This window comes from Syngnathus acus, chromosome 3, assembly GCF_901709675.1.
Source record: "Syngnathus acus chromosome 3, fSynAcu1.2, whole genome shotgun sequence".
Lineage (NCBI taxonomy): Eukaryota > Metazoa > Chordata > Actinopteri > Syngnathiformes > Syngnathidae > Syngnathus > Syngnathus acus.
The window spans coordinates 19,820,910-19,840,594 of record NC_051089.1 but is presented as its reverse complement, the minus strand read 5'-3'; the positions used below and the strand labels follow the sequence as shown (position 1 = coordinate 19,840,594).

Here is a 19,685-nt window from a genome sequence, read left to right as displayed (position 1 = left end):
TGGCGATAAATCCATATTTTAAGTAGGACTCCAGAAATGTTCTTTTAAATGCAGCTTTCTTTTTCTGAGAAGTCGTAGCCTCTTCTTCTTCAGTGTCCTCATTGGACGTTTTTCCCTTTCCGAAGAAGCTTTCCAAACTTCTCTGTTTCTTGCTCATTTTTGCTTGCCTCGCGGGCTTGACTGTGGTGACATGTCACGTGACCGAGACGAGCGCCGTGTGTCAAGAGTCCTTATTTTTCAGATGCACCGACAGATGTAATTGGGAGAGATTCGCCAAATTTTTTATATTTTTCAAAATAAATTCTTACGCATTTTTGCTAGCTTTGCGGGCTCGACTGGGGAAACATGTCACGTGACCGGGACGAGCGTCTTAACCTGAATGAATTGATCGTCAATGAAAAAAAAACCTTTTTTTTTTTTTCCCTGTGCGGCTCCGGTATCGGTCCGCGGCCCGGTGGTTGGGGACCACTGTGTTAACACATCTAGATGTACCTGTAAATACGATGAAATAAAAAATGAACTTCTAAACCTGTGACTCATATTCATCTTTTCATCCGAGAGCCAAATGTCTTTAGTATACAACGAATGCAAAGAAATTGACCTATGCCTTCCAATTCTTTTTGAGTTCAATTAGACATTAGAAGCCTTATTTGTCCATGGGTGTGAATGTAAGTGTGAATGCGTGTTTTGTACAGTATGATCCCTGCAATTGACGGGCTATCAATCAATGGTACAAACAAGCCTTGCATGACAGCGGCCAATAGCCTCTAGCTCACCCGTCCGTCACCCTAATGGTGACAAGAGATATACAAAATGGATGAAAATTCAAATGTTTTTGAGTGATTTAACAGCCTTGGTCAGATTGCTGTAAAACTCTGTCATGCTGGAAGGGAAAAAGGAGTCGACCACAGAGCGAGGGAGTAAGCCACCAAGGTCCGTCTGGAAGAAAGTGAGGACTTGGGTTTTGTTGGGCTCTCTGCAAAGAGAGAAGCTACGTAAGATGATAGCAATTGGAGCATGACAGAGAAATGCAAGCAGCGACAGCTGACATATTGAATGAAAATAAAGGCAATTTTTGCAAAACAGAGATAGAAGCAGCGACAGCTGATGAACTACCTACCGGCCAGCATGTACTTAATTCACTTACGCTGACATGGGGACACAGATGCAGCCGCACGGATGATTGAACCCTCTCACGTAACCTGACTGAACAGGACAGCCCCGATGACTCACGTTAGTGGCTGTTTGGTAGGACACAAAACACACATGCATATACAATCCACACTTTGACTTTACTGCAGTTCACACACATAATACAATAGTGTCATGTGCTCTGGCATCTCCCAAGCCATGTTTTGAACATTCACTACTTGTATTACTACGAGGGATGGGCGAGGGACTAGGTACGAGGATACCAGATATCGGGACAATACCTTATTTCAAGCCTTATCTAACTTATTGCCTTACTTTAAAGGCTTCAGGTACTTATGAGGAACGCCAATATAATCAACTGAAACCTAAGGCAAAAAAAAAAAAAAATCTGACCGAGTAAGCCTTCCTTGCCAGTAGCTGGCTGTTTGACACATTGGTATATAATTTGCGTCAGTAAGACAGAAAGGTATTTGTTCACAACTATCTGTCATTGTGATCAATAAAATTATATTTCTCACATGTACTAGTGGCATAAGTACTTGGTATAGGTATCAATAAGTAGTAAAGAGTGAATACCCATACTGGTATCAGTCTGAGAAGAAGTGCCATCAAACATCCCTAATAACGACGTTTTAAGCCCGTCAATATGCACTCATGTGAAACGGGATTGCATTTTACTACCGTATTTTTCAGACATTAAGTCGCGTTTTTTTTTTCATAGTTTGGGTGGGGGGGCGACTTATACTCAGGAGCGATTTATATGTGTAATTATTCACAAATTTTTACTTAATCATTAACACATTACTTACTACAGGGATGAGAACGGCAAATGAAAAAAAACACTGAAAAGTAGCCGGGGTCTGGGGGCCGCATGCCCCACTGGGGGGCCGAATGCAGGCCCTATTGGGGGCCACAGGGCCCACAGGCCCCCATTGGGGGCCGCAGGGGTCCAGGGGCAACACCCCGGAGGGGGCTCAGGGGGAAAAGCTCCCTGGAAACCCCTGGATTTTGGCAGTATAGCAACCCCAAAACCATTAATTTCATCACTCAATTTCAACAGTTTTGTTAAAAAAATATTCCTGCTCGGTGGGCTGCCAAGGTGAATATATTACAGTCAAGCTTCGGTTTTCGACCACAATCCGTTCCAGAAGGCGGTTCGAGAAGCGAATTGGTTGAATTCAGAATTTATTTTTTCCATTACAAATAATGGATTTTTTTTTTTTAATCCGGTCCAAGACTTTTTCATATGCGCATTTTTGTCCGATCGCGCAACTGCAGCGCACCGCCGAACGCGCAACTGCACCGCACTGGTTGCATTATTGTGACAGAGCCGTCGCTGAAATTTAGAAAATATTTTTAAACTCCTGATGTACTTCCCAAAATTCAAATTCGTGTCATTACTAGAATTGCAAATTGTCTTCACTTTTAATATCTTTTTTTTTTTTTTAAATATTTGACCAGTTTTTACTCGTCTGATTTGAAAACGATTTATTTGTCAGTTTGTTTTGTAGCTTTTACTGTATATAATATGAGGTGCTCATACATTTATTTGGTCATAATGGCCCTCCGAAAGAAGCCATGACTACAATGAGGCCCGCGAAAAAAATGAGTTTGACACCCCTGCTTTAGATGAACAAAACTGCTTTGAAGAGAGATCTTACGGCGGCTACGAAAAAAGGTTCTCCAGCCTTGTGGCAGGGGGTGCTAGTGATCCCGGGATGCTTCATGCGCCTAACTGTAGAATAAGAGATCGCCAGTTCAAATTTACAGTGAACAACTGAGGAGCAGTCGTCCATTTGTTTCGTTTTACATTCTGTTTTTTTTGTGTTTTTTTTCCCATTTTTACATTTCGTTTTACAATGGCGGATTACATATCCAAACGATTTTCAACTCTGGATTTTCGCTCGAAGCAGGAGGTCATCAGTAAAGGAAGACCAACTCCGGAGTTAAAAGGTTTGATTCGGACAATGGGACTTCGGAACGGAGTGGTACACATGATTGAAAACAAGTTTTTGATTTCATGTGCTTTATTGAGTGTTTTTATGTGTGAAGACTGCTGATATGAGATTTTAATTAAAATAGTTCCAATTAAATAATGAATAAGCCACACTAGAGCAGCGTTCCCCAACCTTTTTTGTGACACGGTTAGGTGCCGGACAAATTTTACCGGGGGGGGGACGTCAGTGCCTCCCCAGTCATGAACTTCACCGCGCTACAATATAGTTGTATACGTAGATCTGTGGAATAATTGGAGCTGCAACTGACGACGAGTCTGACGTCAGCGGCGCATGGAGTTCCGGAGTCAACAGCTGATTTTTTTTATTATTATTATTTTTTTTTTTTAAGTGATACAGAGGACGAAGATTTCGATGGATTTAATGATTTGGAGTGACACGGATGGTTCGATAAAATTGTTGTTTATATTATAGTATGATATATACCGTATTTAATCTAATTATCGCCCATATTCTAATAATCGCCCAGTGTGTGTTAGCGATGACAAATAAAAAACATTGATACCTCTAATTATCGCCCATGCTGCTAAAAATTCCCCCCAAAACCTACCGCATGCCGACGTCATTGCGCAAGTTTAAATATGACTGATTTGACAGCACGTCAAATGTCCCTTTTAAATTGGTTTTCTCCATAAACTATATATTTGCAGGGTATTTCAATACCTCCCCGGACTGTCCATGTTCCTTGGCTGGCTCTTTTTGGCTTGCCAGTAACTACAGCCTCAATTCGGAGAATTTTTTTATCCTGACTTAATCTAAAAAGTGGCTGACACAATCCTTCAGTACCATGCCCGATCGTTTCTTGTCCCTTCTCCACAACTATAGCGGATTCACTATGCTTATTATGGGGTTCAAGTTCACAATTCAGCACAGTATCAATTTCACACACCATTTTATAAACATGATGCCCTTTAATTGCGGCATTTTTCACACAAAGCTGTTCTTCCGACAAGTGTGAATTTGTAGCCATTTTATCAAACACCTTCACTCGCTGCCTGGTTCTGAGAGCCTATGAAATGCCGCGAGATTTGCCTTGAAATTAGGTCATAATCATAGTTCCGGATTGACACGTTTTCTGATTGGGCCAAGGAAAACGAAACCACGCGAATCTTTCCTGGAAATATTTGATTTCAGACGGATTTGAATGATCGACTGAAAAAATGCCAAAATATATAAAATATACCGTTAAAGAGAAGCTAGCAATTGTAGCTGCTGCCGATGCAACTTTTATTAATGCAGCTTCTAAAGAATATAATGTCGATCGTAAAAGAATCAGAGAGTGGCGGGACCACAATGCTTCAGGTGCCTTTGATGCAGGTATTGCATACTACATAAGGAAAATATACATATTATCACCCATTTCAGTGCCCCTTGGCGCGCGGACAAAAAGTGTTCTCTATTAATCGCCCACCCCCCTGTTGGACATAAACCTTCTCTAATTATTACCCTGGGCGATAATTAGAATAAATACGGTAGTTTATATATAGTTATATGGGCTTGTGGAATAAGTTGAATTGCAACTGACGTCAGCGGCGCACCGCACACACTTCCGGGGTTAGAAGCGCCGGTGTTTACACAAAGGACGAAGATTCCAATGGATTTAATGATTTGGAGTGACACGGATGGTTTGATAAAATTGTTTATTTTATTGTTATTTGATATATAGTTTATATCTTGTTATATGGGCCTGTGGAATAATTTGAACTGCAACTGACGACGAGTCCAACGTCAGCGGCGCGCCGCACACATGGCGTTGTTTACACAAAGGACGAAGAATTCTATGGATTTAATGATTTGGAGTGACACAGATGGTTTGATAAACGTGTTCTTTATGTTATAGTTATTTCAATCACTGTTAATGTTACGTCAGGCCTGTTCTCAGCTCCTCGTTTGTGTTTATGTCACGTTAGCATACCATATCGTTTAACCTGTTGTTGCTGGTTCATGTCTGTTCTTGGTGTTGGATTTTGTCAAATAAATTTCCCCCAAAATGCGACTTAAACTCCGGTGCGACTTATATATGTTTTTTTTTCCCCTTTACGGTGCATTTTATGGCTGATGCGACTTATACTCCAGAGCGACTTTTAGTCCGAAAAATACAGTATATACCATTAAATCTTGCACCTAACGAATCAAGTATAATGAAGTAAATTTTCCTCTTTTTGTTTTAAGTAAACCAATCAAAACAAGCAGCACTTTCTCCAATCACAATGAAAGGATTAATCAAATTTATTATTTTCACTAAAATAAAGAGTCCATCCATCTCTCTAGTGTTGTCAAAAGGACCAATACTTTGGGTACCAATTTGGTACCAACACGCAAAGAATACGTTTTTGTGGTCCCGACTAGCGAATATTTAACTTTTCACTCGGCGAGCTGTGTCGATTCTTGCCAAAACTGAAGGAGGCTGTATACGCATGCGAGCAGCACGGAGCAGCAGTCAGCGGCGCTGAAGAAGAAGAAAACTTTCGGTCTTTCATGACAATGGCTTCAGCAAGTGCGAGTGGAAGTCCAACACGCCGGCCTGTTGAGAAGCCAGGTCGCTCAAAGAGTCGTGTGTGGAAATATTTTGCATTCGAGGCGGATGCAACCGGAGCAATTATAGATTCGAACAAGCCAACGTGCAAAAAATGCTTGAGAGGTTTGAGGCTTGAGAGGCTCCATGCCATTGCTGCTCTTTTTCAATGTATATAGTTGAATATTATTTATTATCAGTCTTGCTTGTTTTTATAGATGTATGACTTTAAGGCTTCATGCCACTGCTGCTCTTTTTTAACGTATAAAGTTTACTATACGGTTTAAGCAGTTTTAAATAAATTATTGATTTTTAAAAGTAAGTGGATTCTGTTGTTTTGCTGTTTTTTACCATGGTACCGAATTAGTATCGAGAATCGTGGTAAATCACTGGTATTGATAGCGACTATTGAAATTTTGGTATCACGACGCCAGTACATCCAACTTATCCTGCACAGCCGAGATGTCAAACTCATTTTTGTCGCGGGCCGCATCGTAGCCATAGTTTCCATTGGCGGGCCATTATGACTGTCAACGCCTTACATTATACACATGGGCTACACAACAAACTGATGAATAACTAGCTTTGAAATCAGAGACTATTAAAGAAATTTCAAATATTTTGAAAAGGTGAATGATAATAAAAATTGCTAACAATATCTCTATTTTTTAAAGCGAAGACAATTTGATGCACATTTTGTCTTCGCGGGCTACATAAAATGATGTGGTGGGCCGTATCTGGCCCCCGGGCCATGGGTTTGACACATATGCTGTACAGGATCACAGAGAGCTGAATGGCGGCTATCCTATCTAAGATTGAGCAAAAGGCTGACTAAAACCTGGACCTGTTGCCAGTGCATTGTCACAGAAGCTAAGGAAAAAAAAAATCTTGCCAAAAAGAATCATTCAAAATACAAAACTCATTAGTTTTTTTTTTGTTTTGTTTTTCTGGCACCGTCATGTGTGGCAGCCTTCCAGCGGTTAATTGAATTTCCCCCCGGGGATCAATAAAGTATCTATCTATCTATCTATCTATCTATCTATCTATCTATCTATCTATCTATACAAATAAATTCATCATTACACACCATTCGATGAAATTGTGCCGTCTTCATATTGCCTAATTAAAATGACATCAACAAAGTCTCGAGGCGCTATGATACCCATAGCTGCTGAGGGTGTGACTGTTCGGCAGACGGAGATGTCCTGCAGAAGATTTGGAGACAAGACAGTTTCTCAGAGAACTGCTTTGAAAAATGTATATTACGTCATCTATCACACACATTTAAAAGCTGTACTAAAAAAAATACTATAAGCACAATAATCAATGAATTATTTTTTATTCAACTGAGAGGAGTATGAGCTAAACAAAAACAACATAGAAGGTAGAATCACAACTTTTTTGCCTCATGACCTGACCCAATTTGATTGTAAACAGTTTATGGCCAATCATACACTAAGTGTAAAATCTGCATAATGGTCATGGAAAATGTCTGTAAAACTGGTAAAATTTACAAACCTCTGTGATTTGTTCCAAAAGTTCAAACTTCTTCACATTATTGTCCCACTTGACTCTGAGCCCTTTTGGTACCGGTTTCAGACACTCCCATACATTCTCTAGGGTGTCATTTATAACTCCATCCCCTTTATAGCTGCAGAAGTCAAATCAGAAAATACAGATTACGCCAGATACAGCCTTATAACTCCATCCCCTTTATAGCTGCAGAAGTCAAATCAGAAAACACAGATTACGCCAGATACAGCTTCATATTGCATTAATTCTCGGAGCAACATAACTAAACCATTAGGAGGTATGGGGTATATGCCACGGATATCTGGTAAGACTCATATTTCTAAACCGCATGAGGGCGCTCTAGGCCTGTGGAATAATTGGAACTGCAACTGACAATGAGTCTGACGTCAGCACCGCAAATACTTCCGGAGATAGCCGAGTTGTTTATAAGTAACACAGAGGATGAAGATTTCAATGGATTTATTGATTTGGAGTGACACTGATGGTTCGATAAACTTATTTATGTTATAGTTATTTGATCTATAATTTATATATAGTTACGATACAGGCCTGTGGAATAATTGGAACCGCAACTGACGATGAGTGACGTCAGCGCCGCATGCACTTCCGGAGTCAGCAGCGGCGTTGTTTAAAACTGACGCAGAGGACAAAGATTTCGATGGATTTAATGATTTGGAGTGACACGGATGGTTTGATAAACTTGTTATTTATTTTATAGTTATTTGAATAACTGTTAATATGTTACGTCAGGCACGTTCTCAGTTCTTCGTTTATGTATCGTTAGCACACCGTATCGTTTACCCAGTTGTTGCCTATTCATGTCTGTTCTTGATGTTGGATTTTGTCAAATAAAGTTCCCCCAAAAATGTGACTTGTAGTCCGGTGCGACTTATATGTTTTTTCTTCTTTATTATGCATTTTATGGCTGGTGCGACTTGTACTACGGAGCGACTTATAGTAGTGTTCAGAATAATAGTAGTGCTATGTGACGAAAAAGATGAATCCATGATTTGATCAGATATTTTATCCAGCTCAACGGCCTCCACCTGCCCCTAGTCCACAGGTAGGACTACCCAATCAAGTTGAAATGGAAAAAAGGCTGTGAAATTAGGCTATGAGTAGGAAAACATAGAAAAGGGGGTGTTTACATTAATAGTGGTGTGGTGCTCAGTAAGTCCATCCATCCATTTTCTATACCGCTTATCCCCACGGGGGTCGCGGGCGTGCTGGAGCCTATCCCAGCAGTCATCAGGCAGTCGGCTAGGGACACCCTGAATCAGTTGCCAGCCGATCGCAGGGCACAAAGAGACGAACAACCAGCCGCACTCGCGCTCACACCTCGGGGCAATTTGGAGTGGGCAATCGGCCTACCAAGCATGTTTTTGGGATGGGGGAGGAAACTGGAGTGCCCAGAAAAAACTCATGCGGGCACGGGGAGAACATGCTAACTCGACCCAGGGAGGGAACTCCGAACTGTGAGGTGGACATGCTAACCAGTACGCCACCGCGGCTCAGTAAGTGAGCTTGTCAATTTTGTGGAATAAACCGATGTGAATCAGGTGTCCCTATCCTAGTATGAAGCCATGATCTGTTGAACATGCTTTTCTTTTTGAAAGCCTGGGGAAAATAGGAACAATCAAGACATTATTCAGAACAGCATACTTCGATTCAGAACTTATTAGAAAGGGGGAAAATGCAGGTGCAAAAAATTATATGTTGTTCGTCAACAATAACCTCCAATGCACTAAAATATACAAAAAAGAGACGCTTTGAAGAAAATGCAAAACAAGCATCAAAACGGTTTGAAGAATACACGGGGTCCTCGGTTTACGATGACCTCGAGTTACGTTGTTTTGTGTTTACGACACAAGTCTCATATTATTTTTTATGTTATTGCTATGATTTTGTTTGTATTTCATCTCATATATTTAAAGCCTTTTTTGGACCGGTTTTGCACCGTAAGCGTCGTAAAGACGTCCTAAGATTCATAATGTGCGCAGGAACTTGTTGGTGCGCGAGGCGGAACTGCGAGAGGCTGTGGACCGAGGAAGACGGCATTACCCACTCACATGGTATACGCCAGGGGTCAGGAACCGTTTTGGCGGAGAGAGCCATAAATGCCCATTTTTTTAAAAAATAAATTTCCGTGAGAGGTATACCATTTAAAAAAAAAAACGATAGACAAAATACAATGAAATGCATGTATTTTAATTAAGACCAACGATATTTTGAGTGTACCGTAATTTTCGGACTATAAGTCGCGGTTTTTTTTCATAGTTTGGGTGGGGGGGCGACTTATACTCAGGAGCGATTTATATACATATATATGGTTTTTTTTCACTTTTTTGGGCATTTTATGGCTGGTGCGACTTATACTCCGGTGCGACTTATAGTCCGAAAATTACGGTACAAATGTATTATTTTTAATAAAGTTTTTATAGCCAAGAAAAAAAAAAATCACCATTAATGAGACTTCTGGGGCTGCATCGTTTTGCTGATGGCTTTGTAGTCGGCGGTGAGGTTGAGCTTCATGCAGGCGTTGAGGCTCTCATCAGTTAGACGTGACCTTAGGTTGGTCTTGATGAGTTTGAGATGAGAAGGACTGCTCACATGTATAGGTAGATCCAAACATGGTCAATACAGCAACGCTCACTCACTGCAGTGTGTGATATGTGACTGGAAGTGCATTCCATGTTTTCACAATCAGCTCATCTGCATGTGGAAGTTTTTTCATTTCTGTCCACTTGCGTTGGCTGGCCAGTTCTGCTTGCTGTCGTGCAAGTTTCTCCAACTCTTCATTCAGCGACTTGAATTTATTCACCCACATGTCAGCGGCCTTCAGATCAGCAACTTCAAGCTCAAACTCTCCGACAGACAAACCAGGGATGTAACTCAGCTCCGCTGCATCCAGTACGCACACGTGTGGATGAGTGATGAATTGAAACAGACGAGTGTGCTTACAAAAATCTCCAAAACGTGCTTTGAACGACTGCAGGAGTTTAGATGTCAAGCTAGCTAGCTGTTGAATATCAACATGTTGAGAGGGGTCTCTTGCTGTGCAGGCAGCTTTAAATTCCCTCAGTTTTTCAAACAAAAGTAAACGGCCCGTCTCAATATCCGCAACGAAGAGCTCTGGCTTATTCTCAAATGCAGACACAGCTTGTTGAAGGGATGCGACTGTATTTCCAATGCCTTGCATTTTCACGTTGAGTTGGTTTAGATGGGCAGTCATGTCCACAAGGTAGTAAAACTTCAGAAGCCACTCGGCGTTGGTTAGTCAGGATGCTCAGCACCTTTCATTTCGAGAAAAGTCAGGATTTCGCTAAGGCAAGCTGCGAAACGGCCGAGCACCTTCCCTCTTGACAACCACTGGACATTGCTGTGCAGAACCAGACCAGGGTAGGCATTTCCAACTTCATCCAGCAGTGTTTTAAACTGGCGATCATGTAACGCTCTGGCAACAATGAAGTTGAACACCCGAATCACCAGCGACATCACCTCACCGAGTTGCTCGCCACACATTTGCGCACAAAGCGCCTCCTTATGCAGAATGCAGTGAAGACTGAGGATAGGTCTGTTTTCATGTTGACGAAGAAGGGCCACGAATCCTCGTTTTTTTCCCACCATACATGGAGCGCCATCGGTACACAGAGAAATGAGTTTATCCATAGGTCGATTTCTCTCCTGGGCAAACACCATGAACGCCTTGAAAAAATCCTCCCCTCTCGTTGATCCCTTCATTGGCAAAACAGAAAGACTTTCCTCACGCAGCGTGTCACCGGCAACATATCTTGCAATCACACTGAATTGGGATACATGGCTCACGTCTGTTGATTCATCCAAAGCGAGGGAGAAGTAGACTGCTGTGTTTATGTCCCTCACTTGTTTCCTCCACTTGATTTGCCATCATAATGGCCCGATCATGAATGGTTCTTGCTGACAGAGGCCTGTCTTTTATCCGTTTGAGTATCTTTTCTTTATCCGTGAAGTCGTCAAAAAGTTCATTAGCCACATCAAGCATAAATGTTTTGAAATACTCGCCATCAGTGAATGGCTTTCCGTTCCTCACAATTGCTAATGCGCCAGCAAAACTAGCTGAATTAAAGTCACCTTGTCTGGTACATACACGGAGTTGCTGTTGACTAGCTTGGACTTTCCTCTGGAGCTCTTCTTCTTTCTGCATTCACGCATTCTTTCTGCTGTCCCCAGCTGGGTACTTGGTTGCAAATGTCGCATGTCGTGTCTCAAAGTGGCGCTTAATATTGGAGCGTTTCATTGATGCAATTTTGTCATTGCATATGAGGCACATAGCAGAGCCTCCTCTCTCCACAAATGCGAATTCTTCGGTCCACTCACGTCATCTTTTTTTCTCTTTGCCATCAGCGAGGCAGGCACATAGCGTGGGGAAGTGCGAAAAGCGAAGTCATGGTCGAACGTCCACGAACCAGCAGCAGGTGTGCGTGATTTGGCCAGATTTGAGGGGTGTGGTCATGTGTGTGTGACAGGAGTACTGTCTAATAAAAATCGCGCTTTTTTGTCCGACCTGGCGTCACCCTTCTGTACACCGAAGGGAAGTTGGGATTGGCTGATATGACGCAACCGTGGATTTCAGCGGTAGAAAACAGATGGGATGGATTGCAAACGTGATTGTATTTTATATGTTGAAAGCTAATTTAACATTTTGATTTCAGTAGGTCTATTTTTTACTTTGATAATATAACAAAATTATTTATTACCGTATTTTCCGCACTATTAGGCGCACCGGATTATAAGGCGCACCTTCAATGAACGGCCCATTTTAAAACTTTGTCCATATATAAGGCGCACCGGATTATAAGGCGCATAAAATAGAAGCTATACTGCAACAAACTGAGGTTGACTAGGGTTGCGGTATGCATCCACTAGCCAATAACCAACGAGCCCTCTGTAAACAATCGCGTTTCTCAAACGATCTCCTATAAAAGTGATCGGAACTGACTAAAGTTTGATCTAACGCATTGGTACTACTTACCTATGTTTCCCTTCCATATCGATCCGTAGATTTACTCGAAACATTAACAGAGCAGCCTATTTTGACATGAAATAGCCTGGTACGTATAGCAGCTATCGTTATAGCATTAGCCATCCGCAAAGTCCCACGAGCCTCAGCTCGCAATCTCCCATGAGCCTCAGCAAACTGTAAACAATCGCGTTTCTCAAACGATCTCCTATAAAATGATCGGAACTGACTAAAGTTCGATCTAACGCATTGGTACTACTTACCTATGTTTCCCTTCCATATGGATCCGTAGATTTACTCGAAACATTAACAGAGCAGCCTATTTTGACATGAAATAGCCTGGTACGTATAGCAGCTATCGTTATAGCATTAGCCATCCGCAAAGTCCCATGAGCCTCAGCTCGCAATCTCCCATGAGCCTCAGCAAAGTGTAAACAATCGCGTTTCTCAAACGATCTCCTATAAAATGATCGGAACTGACTAAAGTTCGATCTAACGGATTGGTACTACTTACCTATGTTTCCCTTCCATATCGATCCGTAGATTTACTCGAAACATTAACAGAGCAGCCTATTTTGACATGAAATAGCCTGGTACGTATAGCAGCTATCGTTATAGCCTTAGCCATCCGCAAAGTCCCATGAGCCTCAGCTCGCAATCTCCCATGAGCCTCAGCAAAGTGTAAACAATCGCGTTTCTCAAACGATCTCCTATAAAATGATCGGAACTGACTAAAGTTCGATCTAACGCATTGGTACTACTTACCTATGTTTCCCTTCCATATCGATCCGTAGATTTACTCGAAACATTAACAGAGCAGCCTATTTTGACATGAAATAGCCTGGTACGTATAGCAGCTATCGTTATAGCATTAGCCATCCGCAAAGTCCCATGAGCCTCAGCTCGCAATCTCCCATGAGCCTCAGCAAAGTGTAAACAATCGCGTTTCTCAAACGATCTCCTATAAAATGATCGGAACTGACTAAAGTTCGATCTAACACATTGGTACTGCTTACCTATGTTTCCCTTCCATATCAATCCGTAAATTTACTCGAAACATTAACGGAGCAGCCTATTTTTAAATGAAATAGCCTCGCGGGTACAACAGCTATTCGGTGACGCCCCCTGACTACAGTTGCCGTAATGTTGGGAAGCGATGCGACCTTGTAATTTACTAGTCGTACTAAAACGTACTGAAACATTTTGGCAGAGCACTGTGTACAACCAGTATGGATCAACAAATTCATCAATTGATCCATATATAAGGCGCTCTGCATTATAAGGCGCACTGTGTTTTATTTAGTCAAATGTAAGTTTTTAGGTGCGCCTAATAGTTCGGAAAATACGGTACTTCAATTGAGTAAACAAATGTCAGATTTGTCCACGAGCCAGACGCAGTCACCAAAAGAGCCATATATGGCTCGCGAGCCATAGGTTCCCGACCCCTAGTATACGCCGTTTTGGACTGTTGCATAATTTCTCGCTTGCAACGCCCCATCCAGTGTGCAAGCCAACCACAGGAATAAATGTAAGGAATTGTTTTCTCTTTTTCTATTACTGTACTGTTTCATTTTATTACTGTTCCGACCCACACCGAAATTCGGTTTACGTCGCTGCGTAGGAACGGATCGACGTCGTAAACCGAGGACCCCCTGTATCCAAAACGGCGAAGGCTCACCATTGAGGAGTTCTAGGATGATCAAAGACTGTTTTGCGTTACTTGTAAGTGCTGTGACAGTTAGAAGATGCCTTTGTGAAGTTAATTTATTTGCAAGAACCCCCCCTAATCCCCCAGTCCCTTTGTTAAATAGTAGCTGTGCAAAAGAGGTTACAGTTTACCAAATACCGTAATTTTCGGACTATAAGTCGCGTTTTTTTCCATAGTTTGGGTGGGGGGCGGGGCGATTTATAATAAGGAGCGACTTATGTGTTTTTTTTTCAAAAATCTTCACAAAAAAAAAAAAGGTGAAACCGCCATAAACGAACCGCGATGTAGCAAGGGATTACTGTCATTTGAATTTCAAGTGACGTCAGCAGCGCGACGCGGCGTGGCGGTTGTTTACAAAAAGGACAAAGATTGATCACGGGATGACGAAGATGACGAAGGGCCCCACGTACTTCCGGCATCATTAGCGGCTTTGTTTCTAAGTGACACGGAGGACAAAGAGTTTGAAGGATTTAAGGATTTGGAGTGACACAGAAGGTTTGAAAAACTATTATGGCTTTTACGCACGCCCGGTCCTACTCTACGGAGCTCTCTTTCACCTCCGTGGATAGAAGCCGGGGGCCGGCGCTCGGCCGGGTGGCTGTCTGGGGACGGTGGATGGGGCTCGGACATGGCTTTTACGCACGCCCGGTCCTGCTCTAGGGAGCTCTCCTTCACCTCCGTGGATAGAAGGTGGGGGCCGGCGCTCGGCCAGGTGGCTGTCCGGGGACGGTGGATGGGGCTCGGTCATGGCTTTTACGCACGCCCGGTCCTATTCGATGGATCTCTCTTCCACCTCCGTGGCTGGAAGTCCACGCCGCCACACGCCTGGAAGTTTGTTTTGTTAAATAAAGAGCCGTTTACCAAACCCACGTCTTTCCTTGTACTTTGTTAACGCTACAATATAGTTATATACTAGATCTGTGGAATAAGGACGAGGCTGACGTCAGGGCGCACGCGCGGCGTTGTTGACAAAGGACGAGGAATTTGATCGATGGATTTAATGATTTAGAGTGCACAGATGGTTTGATAATATTATTGCTTATATAATAGTTATTTGATATCTAATTTATATATCGTTATATGGGCCTGTGGAATATTTTGACGCGCAAGCGCCGTCAGCGGGGCGCACCCATTGTTGACAAAGGACGATCGATGGATTTAATGAATTGGAGTGACACAGATGGTTTTATAAACGTGTTATTTATGTAATAGTTTTTTTTAATAATGTTTAATGTTACGTCAGGCCCGTTCTCAGCTCTTCGTTTGTGTTTATGTCACGTTAGCATACCTATCGTTTAGCCTGTTGTTGCTCGTTCATGTCTGTTCTTGGTGTTGGATTTTGTCGAATAAATTGCCCCCCAAAATGCGACTTATACTCCGGAGCGACTTATGTATGTTTTTTTTCACTTTTTTGGGCATTTTATGGCTGATGCGACTTGTACTCCGGAGTGACTTTTAGTCCGAAAATTACAGTAACACCTCAACGGGCCTAAAAAGAAATCGAGGACTATTTTGTGGACTTATGAGAGTAAAACTGTTCTTTTCGGGTCCAAGGGCCACAGACAATTTGTGAGACAATCTCTAAACTCTGAAGTCAAGGCACAGTTCACAGTGAAGACAGTCAAGCATGTTAGTGCAGGCCTCATGATATGGGCATGTTTCTCCTGCTATGGTGTTTGAATATGTCAAAATACTTGCGGTCATGCTGCCTTGTGCTGAAGAGGACATGACCTTGAAATGGGTGTTTTGACAAGGCAATAACCCCAAACACACAAATAAACAAGCAAAATGTTGGTTCTAATCCAAAATTCGAGTTTTGGAGTGGCACTGAACTTGTTCACACACAGTGAATTTATGGGGTGTCATCAAAAAGCTGTTTCTGAAGCAAAACCAAGAAATGTGAATGAATTGTGGAATCTTGTTAAAAAAAACTTCGAGTAGAATAACAGCTGAACGCTGCCAAAGGTTGGTTAACTCTATGCCTTGCACTTGTGAAGAAATCTTGAATAAACTGAGGTTATGTAAAGAAAAAATACTAGTTTCGTGAGTCACAGAATTGCTATAATAAAGCAGTTTGAACATAATGGTTTTGAGTTTGTAGCATCAACAGCAGATACTACTATTATTGTGAGCACCTATTTTTCTACTTTTCTTTTTACTAAGAGCCCAATTTCACAGCAGTAGTCCACCCCCACCCCCTAAAAAACTACATCGGCATATGCAGCTTGAGACAGCGTGTATGTAGAGGCAATACTGTTCCACTGTCCCTGCACCCCCCCCAAAATGTCTGAAGACTCTCAGCAGAATAGGTAATACATTGATTAACTTTCCTCTTTTACTTCTATTACATATGCCTGCTCATTTCTCACTAAAGACTGTTTCATCATTTTATTAAAATGAATATTATGAGGTTGAGGGTTCTCACACATTCCCTGGGAACTCGGACGAAGGTCGCCATGACACAATGACGTCATTCTGTGGAAGACAAGAAAATGATATTTAGTGATACAGAACTACTGTTGGAATTTCTACATTTGAAAATAACTAAACAGTGATTTTGAAGCTGAATCGACAATGAACTGCAGGTCCAAGTTCCAAAATTAAATGTAATGCCTTTATTGGCAGTGTTATGTGTGTATTTTGACAAGCAGGCATTGATCAAATTTATCTGATCCATGAACAGGTGTTGCACTCAACACACACACTCAAGACTCAGATGTAAACTTGTGTGATCAGATAAAGATACAGTCCCCCGCCTACTGCACGATGACTGCTGGGATAGGCTCCAGCACGCCCGTGTGGGGACAAGCGGTATAGAAAATGGATGGACAATGTACAACAGTTAAGAAATTTTACAAGGGATGGCTTTAGTGCTATACATTCGCAATTGACTGCCACTTCACTAATGGCATATCAGAATAGGGTTGTGTTAGATTCTATTTTGGCAGAGCGAGGGGGGATTTGTTTGATGTTTGGGGGAAATTGTTGTACTTATAGCCCCAACAATACTGCTCCCGATGGGAGTTTCACATCAGCACTGAGGGGACTGAGGGAATTGTCCAAAAGCATACTCAGGTATATCTAGTCCACTTAATGACTTGTTGGAGAAGTGGTTTGGTAAGTGGAAAGGGGTAGTCAGTATTGTAATTATTTCAGGTGGACTATTTGTGTTTTGTGGTTGTGCTGTGTTCCTTGCAGTAAGGTCTGTTGAGCGTGCCGAGGGGGACGGCGTTGTCGAGTTAGTCAGATTTAGGGTCCACGAAGACGGATTAAAATACCGTCTTTTTCCATGTATAATGCGCAAAATTTAACAAATTTATTGTCCTAAAATCTGGGGTGCGCATTATACATGGGTACAACAATTTTTGAAGAAAATCTCCCTCGAAATAAAACTTGAAATCACCTTTCTTCTTGTTTGTTGTCAATCGCGCATCGCATTCAGCCATCCTGCCCAACACACTTAGTCAGTAAAATTCATAATTGACGACGTCAATTCGTTTGATGCGATGGTGCAATCCTTGATGGTGTGTTATTGTCAAATATTGTTTGTTTTTTAATCTCCATCGCAGACCGGATATCATACGGAGGCCGCCATGACAGTATGCGCAGAACGGATGCGCAAGACACGTCAATCGCGCATCGCATTCAGCCATCCTGCCCAACACACTTAGTCAGTAAAATTCATAATTGATGACACATCGTTTGATGCGATGGTGCAATCCTTGATGGTGTGTTATTGTCAAATATTGTTTGTTTTTTAATCTCCATCGCAGACCGGATATCATACGGAGGCCGCCATGACAGTATGCGCAGAACGGATGCGCAAGACACGTCAATCGTGCATCGCATTCAGCCATCCTGCCCAACACACTTGACTGACCCATTACTCAAACAGAGGGATTGTTAGAATAGGACTCTTTGGCACATGTGATTAGCTAGGTAGCTTGAGCTATCCCGTTATCTTGCTGTGAGGCTTCTCTTGCTTTCACTGGCTTCCCCTCCTCTATGACACTCTTTGCACATCATATGAGTTGATCTCAGTTAAGATTGCAAGGTCACACATTATTTCACAGGCTAGGCAAAGTCGTCCCCTTGCAGGAGGGCTGCCAAAAGTAGTATACTTTCTCTTCTCTAGCAGAGAAGGCCCCACAGCTGTCTCGATCTTTCTGGCATACATTGAATAGTTAAACTGAGAAAGCAACCTCCTAATAATTACTAATAGCATAGCAAGCATTAAAAATAAAGAACTGGGACAAACTCTAACAGTTACAGATGACTACAATAACAATAACACCACCAACAATAACAACAACAATAATAATAAAAAAATAATAATAGTGATGATAATAATATTTTTTTAATTATTATTAATATCCTTTGTTTTACCCAAAACAGTAGTAAGCATTAATAATAAGTGACCAAACCATGAACTGGCGCGACACACTCAGCCATAGCGAGCACGCAGTTTGTCCAGTAAACTTAGCATAAAATAATAAAATAAGTAATTTGCGTTATGAAAACGCCATTTCAGTCAAACGAAATCCTAACAAAAGTTAGAATTCTGCTTTTGGCAACACGTTAATATCATATCTTATGTCGGCAAACGGAAACGCCGTTGATTTATACTAATTTTAGTTTACTTGGGTTGTTAGAACATAATGCATTATCTTAAGGTGTCTTCATTTTATCGATCTAGTAGCATGTGAATGAACATTTTATAAACCTACCGATTTTTTGCAGACTTTCCATCCGGATTCATCGTTCCTGTAGCTCTGCAAACATTCAGCCACCACATTCGCCTTATGTTCATAATCCATGGTAGTTAAGCAGTTGGAAGTTACAATTTAGAGCGTACCATAAATAAATGCAGCAGTTTTCATTTGACTTACTAGTTAACTTTCACCACGAGCAACCCTTTTCTCTGAAAATAAAAAACGTATAGAAACAGTACATTATGGTGTTTCGTGTAATGTAGTGAATAGTGGTAAAAAACGTAAAATACGTTAAGCACGTCGGCCAAATTCTGTTCAGGCGGTCTTTGACCAATCCGAAGCTAGCGTTAGCCACAATGAATGAAATGTGCTGGACATCACTGACCGAACAGGAAGCTCGTAAAGGTGGGGAAGTACGTATTGAATACAACACTTCGCAAGCACAGCTATAACTAACAATAACTATAAATTCACCCCCCAACGCAATGTAAAGGCACGAATGCCCCGCGTACTACGTTGAAAAAGAAAGGAAAATTTGTCGAGTCGACTCATGTTTGGGGGGGAAAACAACTTCCGGTGAATAATTTTCAAAAGAAATCCAACATCGACAGCGGAAGATGTGTTGTTGTTTTTAAATTGTAAAATACAGCGAACTTTCGTTTTTCGCGGGTGTTACGTTAAAAAAGGAACCTTACATAGACGTAATCTGCATATTCATTATTATTATTATTAGTAGTAGTAGTAGTATTATTATTATTATTATTATACCGTATCTTTTTTTCAGGCAATTTACGCCTCTCTTACAATGTCACAAGCCTCATGCAGCCTCCACAGTTAAAAAAAAATTCTAATCATTTGTTAGATTTAAAATGTTTAACTTTTACTATGTAAAATGAAGAATAAATATGAGCTGCGGGCTGTGAGAAGAAGCCTCCTCATTTCATGGACGAAGCATATCACAACACTGACATTGAACTTTGTGCTTATGTGTTTGCATCAAAATATCCCCTAATTATCTTGGCTTATTATTTTGCATCTGTGGTATACAAAG

The 19,685-nt window shown here is 41.6% G+C and overlaps 1 protein-coding gene across 2 annotated transcripts; it reads right to left on the bottom strand.

Annotated features, from left to right (window-relative positions):
• Nucleotides 1-463: 463 nt before the first annotated feature.
• On the bottom strand, nt 464-19,202 carry stard5 (StAR-related lipid transfer (START) domain containing 5). 2 transcript variants are annotated; one of them, XM_037246794.1, is made up of 7 exons: nt 19,023-19,202; nt 18,650-18,765; nt 16,348-16,397; nt 7,201-7,333; nt 6,770-6,887; nt 1,148-1,241; nt 464-976 (listed from the first exon to the last, which is right to left on the bottom strand). In XM_037246794.1, the coding sequence occupies exons 2-7, from the start codon at nt 18,737-18,739 to the stop codon at nt 826-828; spliced, it is 636 nt and encodes a 211-aa protein (XP_037102689.1). In that variant the 5' UTR covers nt 18,740-18,765; nt 19,023-19,202; the 3' UTR covers nt 464-825. The 2 variants fall into 2 exon arrangements, with proteins under 2 accessions (XP_037102689.1, XP_037102688.1); XM_037246793.1 differs by having other exon boundaries at nt 18,650-19,202.
• Nucleotides 19,203-19,685: the final 483 nt, after the last annotated feature.